Consider the following 24,449-nt stretch of genomic DNA (forward strand, 5'->3'; position numbering starts at 1 on the left):
CAGAGGAAGTCCCCCGGCAGGTTAAACCTATGTCAGCCTAACTATGGGCTGGTCCAGGCAGCCTGAGCCAGCCCTAATTATAAGCTTTATCAAAGAGGAAGGTCTTAAGTCTACCCTTAAAAGTTGAAACGGTGTCTGCCTCCCTGACCGAAAATGGAAGATGGTTCCATAGGAGAGGAGCGTGGTAGCTGAAGGCTCTGGTTCCTAACCTAATTTTGGAAATTTTGGGAACCACAAGTAACCCTGCGTTTTCAGAGCGCAGTGATCTTGAGGGTTGGTAAGGAACTATGAGCTGTGACAGATAGGATGGAGCCTGACCATTTAGAGCTTTGTAAGTAAGGAGGAGGATTTTAAGTTCAATCCTGGATTTCACAGGGAGCCAGTGCAGAGAAGCTAAAACAGGAGAAATATGATCCCTTTTCTTGCTTCCCGTTAAAACACGAGCAGCAGCGTTCTGCACCAGTTGGAGAGACCTAAGAGATTTGTTTGGGCAACCAAATAATAGGGAATTACAGTAATCCAGCCTAGAGGTGACAAATGCATGTACTAATAACAGCAAGTGAGTGTCTGTTATGTCAAGTAAACAAACAACATTGGTACCAAAACAGAGGGGGGGCGAAAAATGGGGACTTTAAGGAACCATTTTTGGTACCATTGATACCAACTACAACTTTTCATAATGGAAACACAAAAAATACCAAACTGAAATGACATGAACCAGACTGCTTGGTCAAAATGGGGAAGGCTACTTATCAACTGTGCACTTAAGTGAAGACATGAACTCTTAAAAGATGTGTGAGTTCTGTCTATCATTCTCCATCTGTACTTTTTAAATATAAAACGCATTTTTTACATTGTGATATTTAACTGAAATGACAACAGCCAACATCAAGAAAGTATTTTGCTTCCTTGCAATATTTCTCCAGCCAGCTGCCACCCTATTCAGATTTTTGCAGTTGAATAATGTAGCGGTTTAAATAGGGGATTTATTAATTAATTATCAATTAATTAAAGTTATGAATTAATTAATAAATCAATACCAAAATCCGCAACTATAACTCATAATACAAAATTATGACTCAGAAACATGAATTGGTATAAAGATGAAGTGGAGTAATGGGACTCAACTTCGGCTATAAGTTTACATTAAAAATTAGAGTTTAAAAATATCGGAGCACCACCCATTAAAAAAGAAAGGTTGATATCCCATTTTGCCTTATAAATTAATTCAGTCTCATGATTTGAAGTTTGCTACAGAGTTCTTTTTCCAGGTGTACAGGGACCTGACATTACACACACACACACACACACACACACACACACCATAAGATCAAGTGTCTTTATAAATGAAAGATTTATCAAACTACTGTCTACACATCAAAACTACTCCTAGAAAACTACAAATGAGTGAATTTCAGAATAAGTAGGGATAAATGATGAAACAGTGAATACAGCAAAGAAACAAAGTGAAAAAAATGACTAAATGAACAACAAACTAATAAATGAAGCAACAATAAAAATTAGGAGATGAAAACCAGTGAGGAACTGAATTAGGTGTGACATCTGGACTTGATCAGGTGCACTGAAATAGTGCAAGATGATCAAGCAGATAAAAAGTTAAGATTGAAGAAAAGTCAATGTCAAGCATCGTTCAACAGCAGAGAGGCAACCTATCCCATAAAACATAGGAGGAAAAGATAAAGAAGAGTCCTGATCAGAGAATAACCCATATGTGACCCTATCATTTAAGAGCATCAACCCCATAACAGCACAGGAAAGATCGTTTCACCTTCCTCAGAAGTCTCGATGCTGGGGAAACGGTTCACTCTGGAAAGTTGGCCTTTGTGAGGACACTGGACGGGCAGCTCGGTTATGCTCGTGCGTTTCCAGTGGCTGGCCTCGGTCGGTTTGAACGTTGCAAACTCGGCTTGAGTTTGTTTCCTCCATCTCTCTCTCTCTCTCTCTATGAACAGCTGGATCATCTTCTGACACCTCATGTGGCTGAGATGAGATCACAATTACAGCTTATCAGGCTTCATCTCATTCGAAGTCTCTCTCTGTCTCACAGTCTCTCTCGTGCAAAGTCCTCTGGTTCTAAATCGTCATTTAGAACACGTGTAGCACAGGCTGTTTCCTAAGTTCTCTCTTTCAAGGTAGATAAACAGCAGCTCACAGCATCTCAGGGCTGCAGCACAAGCAGCCCCCCCCTTTGCCAAAAGAGCCAAAAAACCCCGAAAGATCATAGAGCCAAAAGACCCAAGTTTGTCGACTTCACTGGGGTTATAACTCCCGTGACAAAGGGGTGTGGTGCTTGACCATCAAAGTGGGAAAAAAATACACTCCTCCCTTCAATCACTTTTTAACTGTCTAGATCTAATTTCTTCCTAAAGTGTTGATAAAGTTCACTACAGGCCTTCAAATCTTTAATATTTGAAACCATGACGCTCTCCTCTGCTGATCAATACCAAACACTTAGGAGAAAACTAAATAATTATTTGGCAGATCATTAACTAAGGAAAACAGTATTAACCATGTTTAACAAACATAACAAATGTGTGAAAATAAGTAAGTGTAATACTAACATAATAACAGTGTAAAGGAAGGATAATTAAGGTACAGATAAAGGAGATGCATATCAAAATGCAAGTTTGTACTAAGAGTCTTACCATTCAGTGTGTAGCATGCTGTTGGCAGGGGGTTACGAAAGGTCACACCCCTCCACACACACACAGGCACAGCTTGTGTTTGTGAGTTTGGCCTCAAAATCGGCATGTAAGCAAAGTTCCAGCTCTGTAGGTATGAGACCTCCACACAACATTTCAAGATACATTTTACTTTGAATATGAAAATCAGTCAGTGTGGTCCTCTCTCACAGTCTGGCGATGTGTCTCACGTGTTGGTTGTGCAACAAAGACATAAATTGTCGGTTTCTATGATGTAGAGATCTCCTGTATCTCCTTGAGTCGTTAAGTTCAACAAGGCAGTTAGGTCCATTAGATGACCCTGAGGGTCATCTAAGGAATCTCCAAAAGAAGTTTAAGTTTTGGGTAGGCATTTGAAAATCTTCTTATCAAGAGTTGTCCTCATCATCTGCTACAATGGCTAGGTGTTCAACTTTGTGAATCAGCTGTTCCCGTCCACTATGGAGCTTTTAAAGCGAGCGACAGGAATGATTACAAGCATGGCGTCTGACAAAAATTCAGCTCAGAGCGGCAGCACTGCATCGCTCGTGGCCAGTTGGAACATTTCAATATAAAACAATACAATTAAGGCAAGGCAAGGCAAGTTTATTTGTATAGCACGTTTCAGCAATAAGGCAATTCAAGGTGCTTCACACAGAACATTGAAATACAACAACAGGGGGAAAGGAAACACATTTAAAACATTATAAAAGAGGCATGTAAAAGGTGATTAAAAACAGCAAGTGGGAAAACAACAGATAAAACCCAAAAATATAAAAACACATATATTAAAATAAGAGTTGCAGTGCAGAGTTTCGAAGTAAAATATAAAATTTAAAAAGTAAAAAGCCTTTTAGTCAAAGGCAGCAGTGAACAGGTGAGTCTTTAACCTTGACTTAAAAGAACTCAGACTCTCAGCAGACCTGATATTTTCTGGTAGTTTGTTCCAGATATACGGAGCATAGAAACTGAATGCTGATTCTCCATGTTTAGTTCTGACTTTTGGAGCACAGAGCAGACCTGCACCAGATGACCTGAGTGGTCTTGATGGTTCATACTGGACTAGAAGGTCTTTGATGTATTTTGGGCCTAAACCATTCAGTGCTTTATATGCTAGCAAAAGAATTTTAAAGTCTATTCTCTGAGAGACAGGGAGCCAGTGTAGAGACCTCAGAACTGGAGTGATGTGGTCCGCTCTCTTGGTCTTAGTAAGGACTCGAGCAGCAGCGTTCTGGATCAGCTGCAATTGTCTGATTGACTTTTTAGGCAGACCAGAGAAGATACTGTTACAGTAGTCAACTCGACTAAAGATAAATGCATGGACAAGTTTTTCAAGGTCCTGCTGCGACATCAGACCTTTAATCCTAGAAATATTCTTGAGGTGATAGTAAGCTGGCTTTGTAATTGTTTGTATGTGTTTTTTAAAATTCAGGTCTGAATCCATGACAACACCCAGATTCCTGGCCTGGTCTGAGGTTTTTAACTGAAGTGACTGGAGCTGCATGCTGATTTTAAGACGTTCCTCCTTGGGTCCAAAAACAACTACCTCAGTTTTTCCTTTGTTTAACTGAAGAAAGTTATGGCACATCCATTCAGATATTTGCTCCATGCATTTACCCAGTGCTTGTATGGGGCTATGGTCACCTGGGGACATTGAAATGTAGAGCTGGGTGTCATCAGCATAGTTATGGTAATCTATTTTGTTTTTTTCTATGATCTGAGCAAGTGGAAGCATGTAGATGTTGAACAGAAGAGGCCCCAGGATGGAGCCTTGGGGGACTCCACATGTAATTTTGGTCTGCTCCGATCTAAAGTTACCTATTGACACAAAATAATCCCTGCCCTTTAAGTAGGATGCACACCAATCAAGAACTGTGCCAGATAGTCCCACCCAATTTTCCAGTCGATCAAGTAATATATCATGGTCGACTGTGTCGAATGCAGCACTGAGGTCCAATAACACTAAAACTGAAGATCTGCCATGATCTGTGTTTAAGCGAATGTCATTAAATACTTTGACCAGAGCTGTCTCAGTGCTGTGATGTGGTCTAAAACCTGACTGAAAGACGTTAAAGCAGCTGTTGACAGTAATTTAGCTGTTGGAACACAGCCTTTTCAATGATTCTACCTAAAAAAGGAAGATTTGATATCGGCCTGTAGTTGTTCATTGAGGTCTTTTCTAGATTGTTCTTTTTTAAGAGGGGCTTAATAACAGCTGTTTTCAGGGTCTGTGGGAAGACTCCTGAACTTAGAGACATGTTTACAATCTGTAAGAGATCAGATACCATGACGTGTGAAACTTTTTTGAAAAAATCTGTGGGTAAGACATCCAGACAGCAGTAGGAAGAGCTCAGTTGGTGTAGAATGTCCTCCAGATTTTTGTCATTGATTGGATTAAACTGCATCATGGTGTTTAAATGGTTTTTAGACAGACACAGCACAGATCCTGAACCTGGTGTTGAAGAATTCACAGCCTATCTAATATTCTGAATTTTCTCTCTAAAGAAAAAAGCAAAGTCATTGCAGGCCCTGGCAGAGTGAAGTTCAGGTGCTATTGACACAGGGGGGTTTGTTAGTCTCTCAACAGTAGAAAACAGTGCTCGAGCATTATTTTTGTTTCTGGTGATAATGTTTGAGAAGAAAGACTGCCTTGCATTCCTCAGCTGTAGATTATAAGTGTGAAGTTTCTCTTTATAGATGTCAAAATGAATCTGTAGATTTGATTTTCGCCACCTGCGTTCAGCTTTCCGACACTCTCTTTTTTCATTTTTCACTGCCATGGCATTTCTCCATGGAGATCTTTTCTTGCTAGAGACAACCTTCAACTTAATTGGAGCGATGGCATCTATCACATTTAACATTTTAGAATTAAGGTTGTACACTAGCTCATTGACTGAACCACAAGGCAGGGTTGCTGTAGAAGAAAAAAGTACATTAAACATTTCACTGGTGTTTTCGGTAATGCATCGCTTCTTGATAACTTCTTTCTGATTACTCCTGTGCACAGAGATAGAGCTCTCAAAGAAAACACAACAGTGATCAGACAGGGCCACATCACTCACAACAACCTTGTGTATGTTTAGACCCTTGGAGATAAGCAGGTCCAGAGTGTGCCCCCTGTTATGTGTGGATTTTGACACATGCTGACTCAGCCCAAAGCTGTCAAGAGTACAGTACAGTTCTTTAGCCCCTCTGTCCTGGGGGCTGTCAACATGAATGTTAAAATCACCAACAATGATTATACAGTCATATTCAATACAGATTATCGACAGCAGTTCATTAAAATCAACGAAAAAGTCTGCACAGTATTTAGGTGGCCTGTAGACATTTACTAATATGGCTCGAGGGGAGGACTGGGCGACGAGTCTTTGGAGCCTGTGTTGGAGGTGGTGGTGGTCGAAGTGTGGTGCTTATGGGAGAGAAGATAGGAGAGGGACGGGGGGTACATCTTAGTCCAGCATTGACCAGCTCCTTCATCTGGTCAGTGAACTCCAGGTGGGGTGAGGAGGGAGAGAGGGAGGGTAAGGAGGAGAGAGACCTGGTGGGTGTTTCAGGGGGTGAGGCAGGTGGACCGTCGAAGGTGCTGTGGTTGTGAAGGGGGATGGAGGCTTGTGGAGACCCCTCCTCTTCTTCACTCTGATGCCTCTTTGGCTCAGAGCACTCCTTGGGTGGGGGTGACTGTTGCTCTCCCTCTGGGTTTTTAATCTGCCTTGTTTTGTCTTTCATCCTGGCTGGCTCCTCTTGTTTAAAGTCCTTGGCAGAGGCGACTGATGGGTGACGCAGGAAGTAAAATAGATTAGAGGCCAACAATTTTACTCCTGGCTTGTTCAAGAAAAGTCCATTCCCTTTGAAAAGGTGTCTTCGCTCACAAAAGATGTGGAAATGTTCAATAAAATTTACTGGATAGGCAGTGCATGCAGTAGAAAGCCACTTACTTAGAGCCCGCAGCCTACTGAATCTCTCCTCTGCATATCTGACCGGTGGTATAGGTCCGCTGATAAACACATCTGCTTTCACAGAGCTCACTGTTTTCAACAGCTCGGTGAAGTCCTGTTTTAACACTTCAGACTGTTGTTTAGCAACATCATTCCACCCTACGTGTATTATGATGTTCCTCACAGTTGGGTGTTCAGCCACAATACTCAGAATCCTTTCTGTCATGTTGGAGACCACATCCTTGGGGAAGCAGATCACTTTGGTGTTTTTACTGCACACCCTCTGTAAGTCTCTAATAGCATTGTCACCCACAATCAAAGTTTGAGGCCCAGGCTTTAGCTTTCCCTGTAGCCTTTTACTGTTCGACATGCTATCAGTCCTTACCCCGCTGACTGAGGATGGACGGTCTGACAGAAATTCAGGGTCCTTCATCAGTGGAGCGTATCTGTTCCGCAGCTCAATGCTTGATTGTTTCGGAGGTTTGTTGCTCATCCGCCCTTCTACAGTTTTCTACAGCTGTGTCCTTCCAGGTGCGGGGGTTGAGGAGGCACTTTGCCTGGGAGGGAGTGCAGGCCAGCCGGTCTCATCACACACCTCAGCTCGCAGTGCTCTGCCTGTTAAACGTCCTCCCATTACCCAGGGAAATGATTTGTTCTTTGGCTTTGCTCCAAGGTGGTTCCAGGGAGGACTACTACTTGTAGATTTATTAAACAGAACAGAGCCTACCTGTTTCGCGGTAGCTTTGTCTGTGCTCATTAGCCGTGTGTTAGCTAGCTCCTGTCCACTGATTTGAGGCAGGGGTAAGGTGGTGTCATTCCCACCTAGCCTGTTTACCTCCACATTAACTTCTAGGCGGTGAATTTTAGTCTCCAGCACGGCAATTTTCTGTAGAAGTTTGGCGTAGTCGTCTGCAGATAGTGGAGGCATCTTGAAGCTCGGAGTGAACGGCTTTAAAATAAGCGGTACTCCTCTATAAAGGTCCCAGTTTGCAACCAGCAGAGCAGGAAAACTCCTCTTCCAGCTTCAAGTGTACAGAGTTAACTTGTATAGTGTCCAGTGTGTGTTTCACTGCCTCTTTCACTCACACACAGACAGAGCTGCAGTTCTGTTCTGAATCAACATGAAGAGTAGATAATCCCAATGCAAAAACGGCAAAGATTATCCTCCAAATGGCTTAATTGTTGTAGGAAACCTCCTTAAACTCCTTGGAGTTTGTGACAAGAAGGAAAAAAAAGGAAAAAACTAGGAAAAATAAAAGCGTAGCAGAGAGCAAGCAAGAAGAGCGTCTGCACTGAAGCAAAGCAGGAAGCTTAAACTGAAGCTCGCTGCATTCAGTCAGGCACAATGGAATAGCAAATAAACAAAGCAAATAAAGTAATCCCTTCAAGTAATCTATTTTTAAAGACAGTACTTAATTCCTTGTATTCAGCTACTCCCCAACCCTAGCTACACATGCCTAAGTTAACTTAATGTACCTTTCTTAAAGCCTTCAAACCCTGAAACACACTGTTCATTTGTTTAAGTGTAAATGAAAGTGATCATCACTGTAAATGTGTTCTTCCATATCTGGTTTGTTTGCAGTCGTATAACATGGGGGAAGTTTGTTAACTGTGGTCAGACGTGCATTGCTCCAGACTTCATCCTGTGTGAACCCTGCATCCAGGGTCGAGTGGTGGAATGCATCCGACAAACTCTACTGGTACCATCCTTCAAACCTGCCTGAGTTTACATTAATTCAATCAAACTATACAGTTTGGAGTTTCATCAATACCTTTTAATCCATTCCAGGAATTTTATGGTGCTGATCCCAAATGCTCTCCAGACTACGGCCGAATCATCAACCAGCGTCATTTCAACAGAATCATGAGTCTGATGGAGGGTTACACCCCTGTAGTGGGAGGACAGAGTGACGCTTCGCAGCGCTACATTGGTAAGAAGGAACAGTGATACAGTCAAGAAATATACTCTCGGTGTTGTGTTGAAATTTATATTTCTGACATTGGGCATGCAGCTCCAACAGTGCTGAAGGACACACCCCCTCACTCCAGGCTGATGCAGGAGGAAATTTTTGGCCCTCTGCTGCCCATAGTGACTGTGAGTGACATGGACGATGCTATCCGCTTCATCAATGAGAGAGAGAAACCCCTGGCCCTCTACATCTTCTGCTCTGATAAGAAGGTAAGAGGTGATTTAGAAACCAGTCCCTTCAGGATTTTGCGATATTGTGATTGCAACAATGAATGCAAATAAAGCCAATCCCTGCAATATTTGTGTGACCTTGCAATTTTGTCCAATCACCACAACTTAACTCCAAATTTAACAATTTAAAAAGCGTAACATCTCATTTCATTGTAGAGCTATCATCAGCCTATTGATCGCTCAGCCCCTCTCCTCCACTCTCTTTGTATATCATGAGACTGCTCCTGTGACAGAGTCACTCACAGTGACAGGTTAACTGTTAGTGTTACATGGCGATGGTCTCTCTCTCATCTGATGCTAACACTAGACACTACTGAGGTGTCTGCCTCCTCTGTCATTGAACCTATTCTTCCTGTCAATCACTGTGTTTCCAATTAGGTAACCCATTTCATCATTGCGGTTCTTGCTGTTGCCTTCTAAATATTTCTGACTGACTCTGACACATCACAAATAAGACTTTGAATCAATCAGCAAAGATTTTTTTAGTATTTGTTTTATTTTACACCAATATTGACTGAAAATGCATCATGTCCAGCCTATTTCATTCCAAACTTGTAAAATACCGCCACTTTAGTGCGTGATGCCAAAAGGTACCTTTCGCGTGATCATGAAATGTTGCTGGAAGGCATTAGTTGAGAACCTGCACAGAATTGGTCGGGGTGTCACTTGAGAACACTGCCAGACGGAACGTGTTGTGTGTGCATGACAGGTGGAAGAATGGTGTCAAGTCAAAACGCTCTCAGTAACAATGTAATATAAGAAGCATGTGTCATGGCATGTGTCATAAAATTAACATATAATAAACACATTCTCATCCAAACACGACACATGTTGCCATGTGTCGTCTTTGGATGAGAATGTGTTTATATATCATGATACATATCCAAGTTTATAATAACATATTAAATTTTTTATAATGAATAATAACATTTCATTATAATAAGAACTTAACAAAAAATCTTATCATGACAGAAAAAAACATTTAAAGTGACCAGGACATGCATCGCAATTTTTAAGAAAACCTGTTGAGTAATTAGTCATTTCAGGTGGCAACAATAACAAAAATTGCCCACGGGATCCTGGAGGAACTGATAAACATGTTTTAATTCTTAATGGTCTTCATCTTTCTGGTTTCCTCTCCTCTGGTCTCTCACAGGCAACAAAAAGGATGATTGAGGAGACCACAAGTGGAGGAGTGACAGTCAATGACGTCATGATGCACTACACACTCAGCTCGCTCCCGTTTGGCGGTGTTGGTAAGACTGACTCAAAGTATATTATTGTCTGTATATTTACTCATGTAGACTTCACCATGGAGCAGTGTAGATTAAATCCTGTTAGAAAGAAAAAAGTAAGTAAGGTTTTGTCACAGTCTGCTCTGTGTCCTCACGCCCTCAGACTTGGAGGAAGGCTGAACTGACTTGTATCTGTAATTGACTCTAGAATCACTTCAGTTGCCCTTATTAGGCAGTCTATCTTTGTTTTCACTCGGGTTGGTTTATTATGAAGAGGATTGTGTTTTCTGTATTTCTGGGGTTCAGTTTGCTGTGTGCTTTCCTCTCTTGTGTTTCTATGCTGCTTTTCCCTCATTAGCCCCTCTGTGCCCTGCATCTGCCTAATTGGTCCATCCCTGCTCCACAGTTTTTTTCCAGCCAATCAGCTTCCTACCTAATCCCCCTTTTCCCTTACCTGAGCTTCTCTGGCCTTTTCTCCACCTGCGTTCATTCAGAAAATGGGTTTAGTGAAATCTTTGAGATGAGGGAAATTTTGGATTTTCTGTTCCAAAAAGAGGGGTAACTTAAGCTTTGGGTCAGTTACTGTAATAACTGAAACATGTTACCATGGCAACATACTCTGTAAACCAAGCATGCTCGCTTACAGGTTTTCTGCAACAAACTCTAAGTTTCTCTCAGTCTCCTCCCTCTGTCAGAGACCCACACTCTGTTTCATTTCCTCTTTGATTCAGTATTGAAGCGTATTAATTAGTGGAAGTTTACAGTTTATCAGAATCAGAATCCCGGTTGGATATTAGTTTGTTACTTGGGACCATTTAATTCAATTTTATGAACTGTCAGTCGTTGGTTCAACTGTGTTTTTTGACCTCACATTTAAATCACACAGCATCAAGTCTATTTACATATTCACAAAATGTTTGGTGCACATAATGTGTCATCTCAGTTTAAATAGTAAAAATTGGTGTAAAAGTTTGGATCAATGAATAGATGACTAATGATGTGACTGGTGCCACTTTAATTTCATTTTTTCTCAAACCATGTTTAAGAAATATGACAATAAATCTACCTTGTACCATTTAACCTTAATGGAACGAACTGCAATTCCTTTAATATTGAGATTATATTTTAATATTTCTGAGTGAGCAGGATGGTGGTGCAGCTGCAGGATGTGAAAGTGAGGTTTAACAGCAATACAGTGACAAGAAACCACAAAAAAAAAATCAGGCTTCCTAGTGACTAAATGCTCTTCGATACTCACAAGCAGGTCTCTAAATCTCTAAATCAGTTCAATTTCGTGACTTCTCAAGCTTTTCCATGGTCTTGGGAACCCTGTATGATGCATTTGCCCAAAAGTCATCTGTGCAGAGATAGATGCTTATAAAATGTAGCAGGACACAATGGAGAGCCTTAAGTAAAGAAATTCTGAGGCGAGATATTGAAATTGGCATTTTTAGGTCCATTTGTGCACCCTTTTTTTCTCCCAGAAAACAATAAAACTCATTTTAACTTCGATGTCATTAAAATTATTGAGCCTATCAAAACAAGTTTTTGGCTTTATTTCGAAATATCATTTAATCAGACCTCTATACATGATTCCACTCATAGATAACCATAATAAATGCACTGAGTAAGCCTGTAATGGAGTCACAAGGCCACAATACACTCTAAGGATGTACTTAACCGATTCAACCAGCAGATGGAAATACACAGCTTCTCCCTATAAGAGAGATGATGATGTCACAGCTCTCCATGCTTAGGCACAATGTTTTTGACCAGCATGGACTGATAAGAGGCGAAGAAGTGTGGATTAATCATTTTTAGCAGTTTTATGTGACCAGACACAAGTTCTACCACAAAACAGCGCAAGTAAGACACAATCTGCTGTTACAAATGTAAGAAGGGGAGTTTGTTTTTTGGTACTTTGATGATCTGCGCCATGAGTACAGTTGTACAGTGCTGTGAGATACACTGCTGGAATCATAAGCTTTTTGAGGGATTGTTTGGGTGGATAGTGTGAAGTAAAAGTTATCTGCAGTGTTGTTATGCAATCATGCACAATGTTTAGAGAGTGTCAGCAAGTTGTAGAAACTTTTACAAAGCAATAGTGTGAATACTGTGTGGTTTAGTTGAAAGTGGCTAAGCCAGATAGAATGTTGAGGTCCACTGGAATCAAATGATATCCAGCATGACCATGTCCTTGCATGTTCAAATGCCTTATAGGTCCCTGCCTCTCTCCCCTCATCAAATGCCCCCACCCAAGTTTTTATAGTTAACAGTAATAAGGACTGTAGTACAGAGGAATGTAGACCTGCTGTAAATTCCAAATAAAACTGGTTTCAAGTTGGGTCACAAATCAACGCTTAAATGTAAAAAACCCCATAACAAACTAAATGTATGCTGAGTATGTCTTTCACATCTCTAGCCTTCTCTCTTAGGCTGTCTTTTTGTATGAAGAAGACATGAGTGTACTGTGTGAGAAATGTACTCACACACATATTGCAGTATACTAGCAGTCTCTCCATATAGAAAAATATTAAACATACGGTTTTTCACTGGCTTGACTGCACAGTTGTTTGTGACCCCTCCAGGTCAGAGTGGTATGGGCTGCTACCACGGTAAACACACCTTTGACCAACTGAGCAACCAAAGGGCGTGCCTGGTCCGCTCTCTGGGCATGGAGAGAGTCAACCTGGCCCGGTACCCTCCTCAGGACCGCCGGCGGGCACGCAAGGTGCGGATGGCCCTTAAGTCACCCCTGATTGACATGTCCAAGAGGACATTAGTCTGGGCCATTACTGCCACCATCATCGGCTTCGGCCTGTTCATCACCCTGCTGGTCATCCTGCTCATAGCTGCAGGCCTCAACTGTACCTGCTGGTACTCAAGAGGCTTTTATTACTACTTATAAATATGTTTATAAATTATAGGGCTTATTTCTCCAACAGAAACGAAAAAGCTTTGTGTCAATCTGTTGACTATTGCTTGTTGAACATCCAAAAACCATTGCAGTATATACCAACTGTTATATCCCTTCACATTTTGAGAACACCACACGGATGTTATGAAAGTAACTATGGTTCTGTGAATTCCCGGATGACTGCCAGTGGTAGTAAACAAAATGGATATGTCTCCTTGTACTTCACAAAGGTCCTAACCTAAACAGTCATGTGAGTGACGTGTAAGTTACCTGCTATGAATATTACATATAGCCTGCATTCGGCCTCTCATAATCTTCTTTCTGGCATAACTGAAGTCATACAGGAATTCACAGAACCATTGTTAACTTTGTAACTTTCGTGCTGTCCCATTCCTTCCTGACTGCCTTAACAATCTCATCCCAACTGATCACAATGTGCTGCTCTGTCAGTGACTTTCTGCATCTACTTATGATGTTTTAGGTATCCTTACCATGATGTCAACAGATGCACAAGGTGGGATAATGAAGCCTGTTACTGGGATGCCAAACAAATGCAGCTGGTGGAATGACACTCCACAGTCATTATGTTTACATAACAGCACATTGGCAACCAGTGCAGACCATCACAATGGTTAGGATTAGGCAACAAAGTCATGGATGGTTAGGTTTAGGCAAAAGAGGCTTATGGTAAGTGCAAATAAAAAAAACTCACTCACTCCACAATGGAAACAAACTCTGGACTTCCACCAGTTGGTTGTTTGTGGGACCTATCCACCTCTCCACCCGCCTGCTCTATAAGCACACTTGCACACCTTATATAACATTGTTACTGGCAGTGTTACTACCTGATGCTGTCTGTCAGTGTTTCATCCGGCCAGATTCTTAAGTGACGCTGTCCCTGCACATTGCATGTGGACACGCCCATTGCTGTCTGGCCATCCACAGGCATATAACAACAATGCTACTGGTTCCATCTGAGCGCGTTCTCATCTGACGCTACTTGTGGTGGAAATCATCTTATGTCCATTCAGAGAAGTGAACAAATAATGATAAAACAAAAGTAGCTGTCTTTTGTGTAATTTAATGAAGTCAGAAAATAGAATTTTGAAAAAAGTAGGTTTAACAGAGTTGATTATTTCAGCTGAAAGGACAGAACACAGACACCTAGAGCGTACTGCGTGAGTCTGACCAAGAAGAAACACGGTGTTAGGAAACTAAGGCAGGTTAACTGAGATGAGTACTGAAACAAGGAACATTTGTCTTTTTTCTCACACACAAATGAAACTTCCAAGGACAGTTAGTCAGATGATTCTGATAAAAGTTAACTTCAGGCCTATAAACCCAATAAAGTGAATATACACACACACACACACACACACACACACACACACACACATATATATGATTTTTGTCTCTACAATATTCAGCCGTGTTCCGGATGGATGCAGAAAGTGGCTTTTGGTATCACGAACGCTGAAAGCATTGACAGAGCGGACATATTTGATAAGTTCTGAGTGAGAACGGGTTGGACAGCCAATGGCAGTTGATAAAGTGGATGACTCTTACCAGCAGGGTCACATTGAAACAGACACCTGCCTACTTGTAAATTGCAGATTCTAGTGGCATTAAAGCTGGCGCCAGTGTGGATCCAGAAGCCACACTGAGGCTATAAAACCTTGAGAAGGCACAAGGCACCATCCAGGATGCTGCTGCAGAAATTTCAGACAGCGGCATTCCCCTCATTGCAGCTCAGCCCTGCACCCCTTTTCGAGTGACAGATGACATCGGAGTGGGCAGGTTAATCTGCTACCTCATACGCCTGTTTAATTGTTTCACTGTCTAAACCAACCAGTGGGAGAGCTGTTGTTTGGACAGTCCCTTATTATTTCTGCTGAAGCAGACAAACAACTGCTCTGAGTGTCTGAAGGTCTGCGCTGCTGCCGTGAACAGTCACAACGCCCGAACTGGACACAATATATTGGCCCTCTCCTTTCGGATCTAAGGGGGGGCGGGGTGGGGGGGGATGGTATGCCTCCAGCTGTATGGCCTTGTTAACGTAGCTCAAAGGGAACAGATCCACTTTGTTTACTACCATTGGAAGTCAGGGAGAAATGAAACAGAACAACCATTTACCGATAAATCTCTTGATTACCAAATATCACATTTCTTTTTAATTTTTTTTCAATCAATGGATTGTCCATCCTTTCATCTTCATTTTTCATACTTTAATACCAAAGTATGATTCTGTGACGTCTTGTCCAGGATAGTTAAGTTCCCTTTTTTTGTTTTCCTGGTAATTTATTGCTTTGTTCTTTCATTTTATTTTGATACTCATCTCTTCTCTTGTTTAAGGTCTTCCATTTCCTGCCATTGTATGTTTCCCTCCTGTATGATAAGCTGCCCAACCCTAATGTGTTGCACCTGTCTCATTGCCCCCCCCCTTAAAGTATTTAGTCTCTCTTTTGTGCAAGTTTTTCTGACTCTAAGTTTCTGACCAGTTTCTGCCTTTTTTGACCCTGTGTGCTGAACTGTACCCCTCCCTTGCTGACTGATCTCCTGTGTACCTACCTAGCTTTCATTAAAAGGACTGATTGTTTGAACTTTTACTGTCTTGTTTGAGTTTGCTTAAGGGTCCAGGTCATTGGTTCAGTGTTACAGACACAACATCTTTTATGGGAATACCACATACTTAAACCAAATCATTCACCCTATCATTCAAAGCAAAAAGATCCCATGTTTTTAATATCTAAAATTTGACTGATACTGAAGATAATGCAACAAAACTAAAGCTGAAATAAATATGCATAAAATGTTATTTAAGCTATGGCCTAAATGATGAAATTGTGGACCACACTGAATGAAGCTTCATTGTGTTAAAGTTTTTACCCACTCCTACTCTGGCTCTTTTAATGACCTGTTGCCATGGTGAATTGTAGTATCAGAGCGTCATTGATTAGGATTCTTCTTCATTCACTGTACACAAGCTTAACAAAACTCTAGTGGATGCTTGGTGACTAGATGATTGGTCTTAGTTGGATCCTTGGTTTTATTATGTGATTTACAGTTTTTTTTTGTCATAATTGTAATTCCATTGTTATTTATGACATCAATTGCACATCTATCCATCCTGGAAGAGGGATCCCTCATCATCCTCTGCCGTGAGAGTTTTTCCTTAGGTGATGTAAGGGTCTAAGGCAGAGGGATGTGGTATGCTGTAAAGCCCTCTGAGGCAAACTGTGTTTTGTGATAATGGGCTTTATAACTAAAATTGAACTGACTTGACTTTTTTTCTGCCCATTCGGTAAACACAATGTTATTTTATTCAAGGCATTTTGCCTGAGTCCAGCTGCTCCACATCTCAGGATTCTGTTGGTGGGAGGCAATAACCGAATGCACGATGCATAAAAGTTACACGCTGTTTTGATTAAGCAAACGTGCAACCATTTCACAATATTTACATAACAGTAGTAGATGGGAGCAGATTGTCAGCTCATATGGATTTGCCTTTTTGTTTTCTGTCCAACTGTTCAGAAATTCACTCAAAGCTGCATTAATGGATTTCTGGCCACTAGGGTGCAGAAAAACCTCAAAACATGATCCCCCACCATGACACCAGCTCATAACAATGTTATTCCTTTTTTTTTAAAGCTTTGCCATTTCATGTGGGTGGAATAATCTGTAAAAATAACATTGACAAGATAAGAAAACAGTTTATTTAGCAACCCTAACCCTAACCCTAACCCTAACTTGGTGGGGGGGTCAAGTTTATTTAGCAGCAGAAACAGACCAATATTATCATTTGTTTTCAACTGACAAAAACATTTTTGTTACCTCTCCTTTTCGCTCTGTTTTTGGTCTTCAACTCCTGAGGAATAAAAAGCTTTCATAGAGGCTAAATCCTTCACTATGCTCACACTCTGGTCTCTAAATTTGTTTCTGCATTATACCTAGCAGATGGTGCACAGAGCTTTTTTAATGAAAAACGCTGCTTGCTGCTGGAAATGAGATTAGACCAAAACAGCTGTAAAAGCAAAAGAATGAGCTAAAATGCACTAAAAAGCTTTGTAGAGCTCAAGGGAACTGCATTGTTGGTGATAATTATCTGTCTGTCCATCAGTACAAGAGACACCTGTGCTACTTAAATAAAACTTGTCTTACTGACTTACTCATAGTTGATATAAAAAAAACATTAATTAGTGCAGCTTTATTCAATCTGATGCACAATTAGTGCATGTATAAGGTACCTGTCTAAGAGTATCTCCATGTGTTTTGAACTCACACATATTACACTTATGAGTACTGAACATTAGCAGTCTCCCCATATAGTAGAATATCAAACATGCAGTTTTTTAAAAATGAAAATGCTTGACTACAGAATTGTTTGTGACCCCTCCAGGTCAGAGTGGTATGGGCCGCTACCACGGTAAACACACCTTTGACCAACTGAGCCACCAGAGGGCGTGCCTGGTCCGCTCTCTGGGCATGGAGAGTGTCAACCTGGCCCGGTACCCTCCTCAAGACCGTCGGCGGGCACGAAGGGTGCGGATGGCCCTTAAGTCACCCCTGATCGATATGTCCAAGAGGACATTAGTCTGGGCCATCACTGCCACCATCATCGGCTTCGGCCTGTTCATCACCCTGCTGGTCATCCTGCTCATAGCTGCAGGCCTCAACTGTACCTGCTGGTACTATAGAGGCTTTTATAACTACTTTTATTAATAATCTGGTTTATTTCTCCAAAAGAAATAGAAAAGATGTGAGTCAATCTGTTTGACTATCACTTGTGGAACATCCAAAAACAATTACAATATATACCAACTTTGATGAACCTTAACTTTTTGATAACAACGCACAACGTTTTAATTATACCTCTCTATTACCAAATATCACATTTCTTTTTAATTTCTTCAATCATTGGATAAAATTTATGTCTTCCTTTTCATCTTCATTTTTGCATACTTTAATACCCAATAATGATACTGTTACGTCTCACTATCGTGAAGCTTCCCTTTTTTGTTCTCCTTATACACCAATCAGCCAAAACATTAACACCACCGACAGATGATGTGAAACACTGATCATCTTGCTACAATGCAGTATTCTGCTGGGAAACCTTGGGTCCTAGCATTTATGTGGATGCCGCCTGAGGCACTCTACTCACCCAAGCACAGTTGCAGACTGAGTACCCCAACCCCCCCATGGCTTTGGCACTTCTTAATGGCAGTAGCCCCCCAGCAGACCAATGCGTCATGCCATACCTGAATGGCCTGAGGACTCTGACAAAGGGTTCAAGGCATCGACCTGGCCTCTAAATGACCCAGATCTCAATCTGACTGAGAAATTGTGCAATGTGCTAGTACCCAACCTCGCAATCCACAGGACTCTTCACTGCCAACACCTCGGGTTCCAGACACCACAGGAAACCCCTAGAGGACTTGCGTCCATGCCTTGACAGGCCCCACAGAGGGTCAGGGGTACTTCTGGGGGGACATCCCACAGATACTCCAACATCACGTGCATGATATTGTGCACTGTCCTGCTGGGAAGCCACTGCCATAAGGAAGTATCGTTGTCATGAGGGGGTACCATCCAGGTAAATTCCAGGACCCAAGGTTTCCAAATACTCATCTCTTGTCTTGTTTAAGGTCTTCCATTTCATGCCATTTAATGTTTCCCTTCTGTGTGATTATCTGCCCCGCCCTAATGTGTTACACCTGTATCTCGTTGTCTCCCCACCTTTAGAGTATTTATTCTCTTTGTTCTCTTCATGTTCTTCTTGTTCCCCTGTGACAGCGTCCTAGCATTTGTGTGAGTTTTTCTGAATGAAGTTTTTGACCAATGCTGCTGCTTTTTTTTTTTTTATTTTGGTGTGCTGATTTTGTACCTCTGCCCAGCTGACTGATCTTACCTAGCTTTCATTAAAAGAACTGATTAATTGAACTTTCACAGCCTTGTCTGAGTCTGCTTTTGGGTCCATTTCATTGGTTGAGTTTTATAGATATGACAACTTTTGTGGAAAAACCACATATTTCAACCAAATCATTCACCCTATCCTTCAAAGCAAAAATATCCCATTTTTAATAAGTTAGACTGATACGGAACAGAATGCAACATGACAACTGATAGCTTTTAACATAACTGTATTTTGTAAAAAACAATAGTTGTATTGTCTGCTCATCGACAGTTTTTCATTTTTTGTTCTGTTTCAAAAATTTTAGGAGATGTTGTTTTTTTACCTTGACATGTTTCGACTAACAACTGCAGTCTTCAACACCTGACTGCTGTGATGTGTCCTTATCAGCTGTTCTTCCCAGGCGTGGTCAGCCTGACGGACCTGACCGGTCTATCAATCTGACCACGCCCCCCTCGTGTTTTTCCATGACCCTTTGTATTGGTTCTGTTATCCCCAGGATATATGGTATGGTCACTATGTCTTTGAGGTTGTTTTCGGCTTTTTGCATGTGTTTTGTTTTTCGTTCTTTTGGTTTATTTTCTTTGTTGGTCAGCCAGATAGACCTGTCAGGTTCATCAGGCTGACCACAAGGTTCTGTGCTTGGACCAGTCCTTTCTAAGGATGTAATTTGTCTTGATGGCATTACCTTGGCCTCTAGCACAGTGGTTCTCAAACTTTTTTCAGTGATGTACCCCCTTAGAAATATATTTTTAGTCAAGTACCCCCTGACATGAGCAAAACATTTTTGGAAGAAAAAAGAGGTACAGTGCTGTAAAATCAGTGTCTGATTTATTAAAGCCAAACAACTTATGTCAGTGAACCTGACAAATACATTCATATTGCAAACATTGCATGTAGAAACAAAAAAGAAAAACAGAAGACCAGGAAGGTGGTCACCGTCAAAACTCAAATATGCAAAATGCTGCTAATTTATATTGGTCTCTGTAATGGTACAAAATAAAAAATATACATAAATAACAAAAATGTGTTCACAGAAATACATCTATAACTTAATTATAAATAAATAATATTTTGTTTAAAAAATAAATTAACTTAATAAATAAAGATTTGCTCACAAAAAATAATTAACGTTACCTCTTTTAGGATCAAAAACAGAAGATTGCACTTTAATCACTTTGCATTGAATATTTGATTTGATTTGAACAGCATGTAACGCAGTGATTTATGAACAGGAAAAAAATGTACTCAGTACATTTTAGTGAGAAATATGGGCTTGCACCTCACTGAGGATCTTTGTCATTCTTGGTGGCAGGGAGGCAACTGCAGTGATCAAGCTCTTCTCCAGGCACAGTCTGTTTCTTTGCTTTGTTTTGATCAGCATCATTGCTGACAAGGAGGCCTCACATAAATATGTGGATGCAAAGGGTAGCAGCTGCTCCAAAGCTTTCTGTCCCAGCTCAGGGTGCTCCTGCCTCACACACACCCAAAACTGTGTGAGAGTGGATGCACCAAACTTCATCTGCAGGCCACGGTCAGATGCTACTTCCATCAGTTTTTCCTGATGAGTGACAGGAAGCTTGCTTCTGTTTGCTTCATACAAGAGAAATGGGTTTCTCACCCAATCCAGCTGTGCAGATTTCTCATCCATGTCAGCAAAGTAGGAGTGAAAACCACTGATCAAGTTAGCCAAATGTCCCACTATGACTAACTTCACCGGAGCTGTCGCCACATCCTCATTGGAGAGAAAAGCATCCAGTTGAGGAAAGCAGGTGAAATCCTCCTGATCACATGCCCTTTTCCACATCTCTGCTTTCTTCAGGAAACCACCCACCTTGTCATACAGGTTCAGGATGCTGGTGTCCTTGCCCTGCAGGGACATATTCAGTTCATTCAGTTTCCTGAATATATCTGCCAGATAGCAAAGCTTTGCAAGCCAGTCCGTGTTCTCAAACAAGGTGGCATGGGGAGATCCGTGCTCTGTCAGGAAGGTGTGCACTTCAGCTCGCAACTCAAACAGCCTGTTCAGTATTCTTCCACGAGACAGCCAGCGCACTTCAGTATGCAGGAGCAGTTCTGTGTGTTCAGCTCCCGTATTTTCACAGAGGCTGCGGAACAAACGTGCGTTAAGTGGCCTTGACTTGATGAAGTTTATAACTTTAATGCTGTCGTTCAAAACATCGTGCAACACAGGGCTCATTTTCTTGGACGCTAGCGCTTCCCTGTGTATCACACAGTGCGTCCACTTGATGTCGGGATTTTCTTTTTTAATCCGCGCTATGAGCCCTTTCACGCTGCCCGTTATTGATGCAGCCGCATCTGTGCAGACGCTGCTGCAGGATTTCCAGCTGATAGCGTTTTCAGTGAAAAACATGTTAACGACATTAAAAATGTCCTCTCCGGTTGTTCGCTCCTCCTGTTCACAGATGTCGTCCGTGTCAACGTATCTTACAAATGCAACAAGTTGCGCATTTCCACTCACATCTGTGGATTCATCCAGCTGCAGTGAAAATGAGTCGCCAAGTTTCCCCACAACTTGTTCGACAATGTCCGTGCCCATGTTATCTATTCTGCGGCAAACGGTGTCATTAGACAGAGGCACAGTTTTTAATGTATCCGCTGATTTTTTGTCCAGCATAGTTTCGGCCAATACAACAGCGGCGGGGAGCAGTAGGTCTTCCGCTATGGTGAACGTTTTTTTGGCTTTAGCAACGAGCAAAGACACCGCGTAAGAAGCCTCCAGGGCTTTGGCTGATGTAGTGGAGGCTTTTCGCATTGTGGCTTGGGATGACTTGAAGTCAGAAAGTTTTCTCCTGAAGAACTCTGGTGGCTTACCAACGTGACATCCATGTTTTGTGGTGAGATGCCGCTGGAGATGTGCCGGCTTCATGCTAGCGTTGGCTAATTTCTCCCCGCAAAAAAAACACAGTGCCTGGGGTGGGTCAGAGCTCGTGGACGTAAATCCCATTAAAACATGATCTTCCATGTACTTTCTGTACTTCGTCAGCTCTGGTTTTGCCTTCTTTTTCACTTGTTTATCTGTACTTTCAGCAGCATTGCTGCTGCGCTTTAGCCACGTCTCCATAGTTACAGTGTTATCCAGTAACGACAGGTCGTTGACGAGTGCACTGGGTCAGTGGGTCAAACTAACTTGGTGGGGGGGTCAGTTTTATTTTAAAGGATATTGAAACTAAATACTGAATATATTTTATATTTTATCGTACTTTTTACAAAATAATTTTCCCCAAGACTTATTATTAGGATGAGCCTACTGATTTTTTAAAGATATTTTGAAAAGCTTCACGTACCCCCTGCAGTACCTCCACGTACCCCCAGGGGTACGCGTACCCCCATTTGAGAACCACTGCTCTAGCACAACTGTAAGGAACCTCGGAGTTATATTCGATCAAGATTTATCTTTTGCCTCCCATATAAAACAAACTTCAAGGACTGCTTTCTTTCACTTGCATAACATTGCAAAAATTAGACGTATCCTATCTTAAACAGACACAAAAAAATTAGTACACACATTTGTTATTTCTAGGCTGGATTACTGTAACTCCCTATTATCCAGTTTCCCCAACAAATCTCTGAAGTCTCTCCAACTGGTGCGGAACGCTAATGCATGTATACAGGAACCAAGAAAAGGGATCATATTTCTCCAGTTTAAGCTTCTCTGCACTGGCTCCCTGTAAAATCCAGAACTGAATTTAAAATCCTCCTCCTTACTTACAAAGCTCTACATGGTCAGGCTCCATCTTAACTGTCCCAGTGTTCGGACTTTTAAGTTCTTAGCCCTCCGAAAAGGCTTGACAGGAAGCACACAGTGGGTACAACTCGTGTTATCCTTTGTCTTCTTTTATTTTATTACAAAGGGACCTCAGGCGACACAATTGTCACAGGCAATACAGGTCATAAACCTGGAATGGTTAATCAAAAATAACATGTTACATATGGCAGTGTTTATTTATTTAAATAACTATTTTTTTTTTACCTTTTACTAATACCTTTTAACGGAAGCAAACATAGACTTTTTAATATTTATCAATCAAATATACTTCTATGAATTAAAGTCATGAACTGAAATACACACATCAAACCCAAACGATTAATCACAGTATAAACATTAGCAACTAACATTTTAGGCTAAATGCTAACAACGGCCAGCCAAATGCTAGCTTAGAAGGCTAACAGCGTTAGCTTAAATGCTAACCGGCGATGCTAACCGGCGATGCTAACCGCGAGCGAGCGGCGCTAATCGGGAGTAGTCAACCACATTATCTCACACTCAACAGTCTCATATCACTCTTCTACGACTGCCTAGCAATGAAATAAATGCCAACACAATATATTTACATGTTACACATTGTTAGCAGGCTGTTTCTTTAGCTACAGCTTACCAATGGGCCGTGTGCTTCTGTCAGAATACCCAATACAACTGCCATAAATGATAACACCGGAAGTCATGCGGCCTTTTTCAAAATAAAAGCAGAGTGCAAACTCTTAAAATAAAATTGTTAGATTCACAAATAAAGATTAAATAACTAAAGTGTTGACACCTCCCACTTGGCCGATTGATCAAAGATCCAAAGAGGACACAATTAACATAACGGTTGTTAAAGTCTCTCAGTGTCTTTCAAAAGAAAGTGCCCTTCAAGGGAAGGTACTCTTCATGAGTCCAAATGTTTCTGCCACTTAGGACAACATAAACACAAAGCTAACTAAGGAGGTAGGCACCACCACCTTGCCTCCTACTGAGTGCAGGTTTGCCCACTAATCACTCAGTTGCCTCCCAAGGTTACCTACTAACTAAACAGTCCAGTCTCTTAGGTAACCTCTAGCAAGGACTTATACTACTTCTGTTGGTCCTCAACTGGAATCAAGACCACCAGCCTCCGCACATCCCTGCGAAGGACAATGGTTGTAGGTAAGTCAGCGTTCTCTCTCTGGACACTGGACACAAAAGGGCCAGGAAGACCCATGCAAGTCCACGTCACGGACGATCCCCCTCTTGTCAGGATATGTAGCGACGACTCGGCCGAGCCGAAACTGTCCCCTCAAAGCATTTTGATCTGCTAACCAGACCACGTCTCCAACCTTGACGCTTCTCTCTGTTCTGTGCCACTTGTGCCGGATGAACAGGTTTGGGCCTGCCAATTCGCTCCACTTCGACCAGAACTTGTCCACTCCAGCCTGGACAGCTCTTAGCCTCAGCCAAGGATAGGTCTCCATGTCGATCCCGTGCATGTCTCCTCCCTGTCCAGTGCGTCCCAGGATAAGAGAGTTGGGAGTCAAGTACTCCACTGCATCCTCTTGCGCCTTGGCGTCAATGGGTCGATCGTTAGTCAAGTTAGCTGCCGAGTATAGAAGGGTCTGGAACTCCCCCCAGGTGTAACACCAGTCATTCCACGGAGGCTGTTGAGGGCTCTTTTAATGAGCTTAACCGCTGCCTTGGCTGCCCCGTTTCTGTGGGGTGCGTCCGCAGGATGGAAGTCCCACTGCCACTCTGTACCATTTCTGGCATCTATGCCCTCGACAGACGCCTTATGCAAACAGGCACGGTGCTTGTG

General features: G+C 41.8%; 2 protein-coding genes across 4 annotated transcripts in view; one reads left to right on the forward strand and one right to left on the reverse strand.

Annotated features, from left to right (window-relative positions):
- The window catches only part of LOC121943398 (aldehyde dehydrogenase, dimeric NADP-preferring-like), a 37,444-nt gene extending 18,536 nt beyond the window's left edge, over window positions 1–18,908 (forward strand). For 2 of the 3 annotated variants that reach the window (XM_088079384.1, XM_088079385.1), the window contains exons 6-10: window positions 8,199–8,316; window positions 8,406–8,547; window positions 8,629–8,795; window positions 9,973–10,072; window positions 17,365–18,908. In XM_088079384.1, coding sequence (XP_087935510.1) covers window positions 8,199–8,316; window positions 8,406–8,547; window positions 8,629–8,795; window positions 9,973–10,072; window positions 17,365–17,687 — 850 coding nt within the window. In that variant the 3' untranslated portion in view covers window positions 17,688–18,908. Of the gene's footprint in view, window positions 1–8,198; window positions 8,317–8,405; window positions 8,548–8,628; window positions 8,796–9,972; window positions 10,073–12,639; window positions 15,575–17,364 lie in introns of those variants that run through there. The other variant, XM_042486923.2, reaches the window with a different exon arrangement.
- A 1,229-nt stretch (window positions 18,909–20,137) lies between these two features.
- On the reverse strand, window positions 20,138–21,769 carry LOC121942861 (SCAN domain-containing protein 3-like). Its single transcript, XM_042486151.2, has one exon. The coding sequence runs from the start codon at window positions 21,767–21,769 to the stop codon at window positions 20,138–20,140; it is 1,632 nt and encodes a 543-aa protein (XP_042342085.2).
- Window positions 21,770–24,449: the final 2,680 nt, after the last annotated feature.

This window comes from Plectropomus leopardus, chromosome 6 (genome assembly GCF_026936395.1).
Source record: "Plectropomus leopardus strain MGB_pleo_1.0 chromosome 6, ASM2693639v1, whole genome shotgun sequence".
Lineage (NCBI taxonomy): Eukaryota > Metazoa > Chordata > Actinopteri > Perciformes > Serranidae > Plectropomus > Plectropomus leopardus.

What these genes read in the sequence shown, in the direction of transcription:
- LOC121942861 (XM_042486151.2), bottom strand. Translation starts at nt 21,769, where the DNA reads ATGAAGCCGGCACATCTCCAGCGGCATCTCACCACAAAACATGGATGT.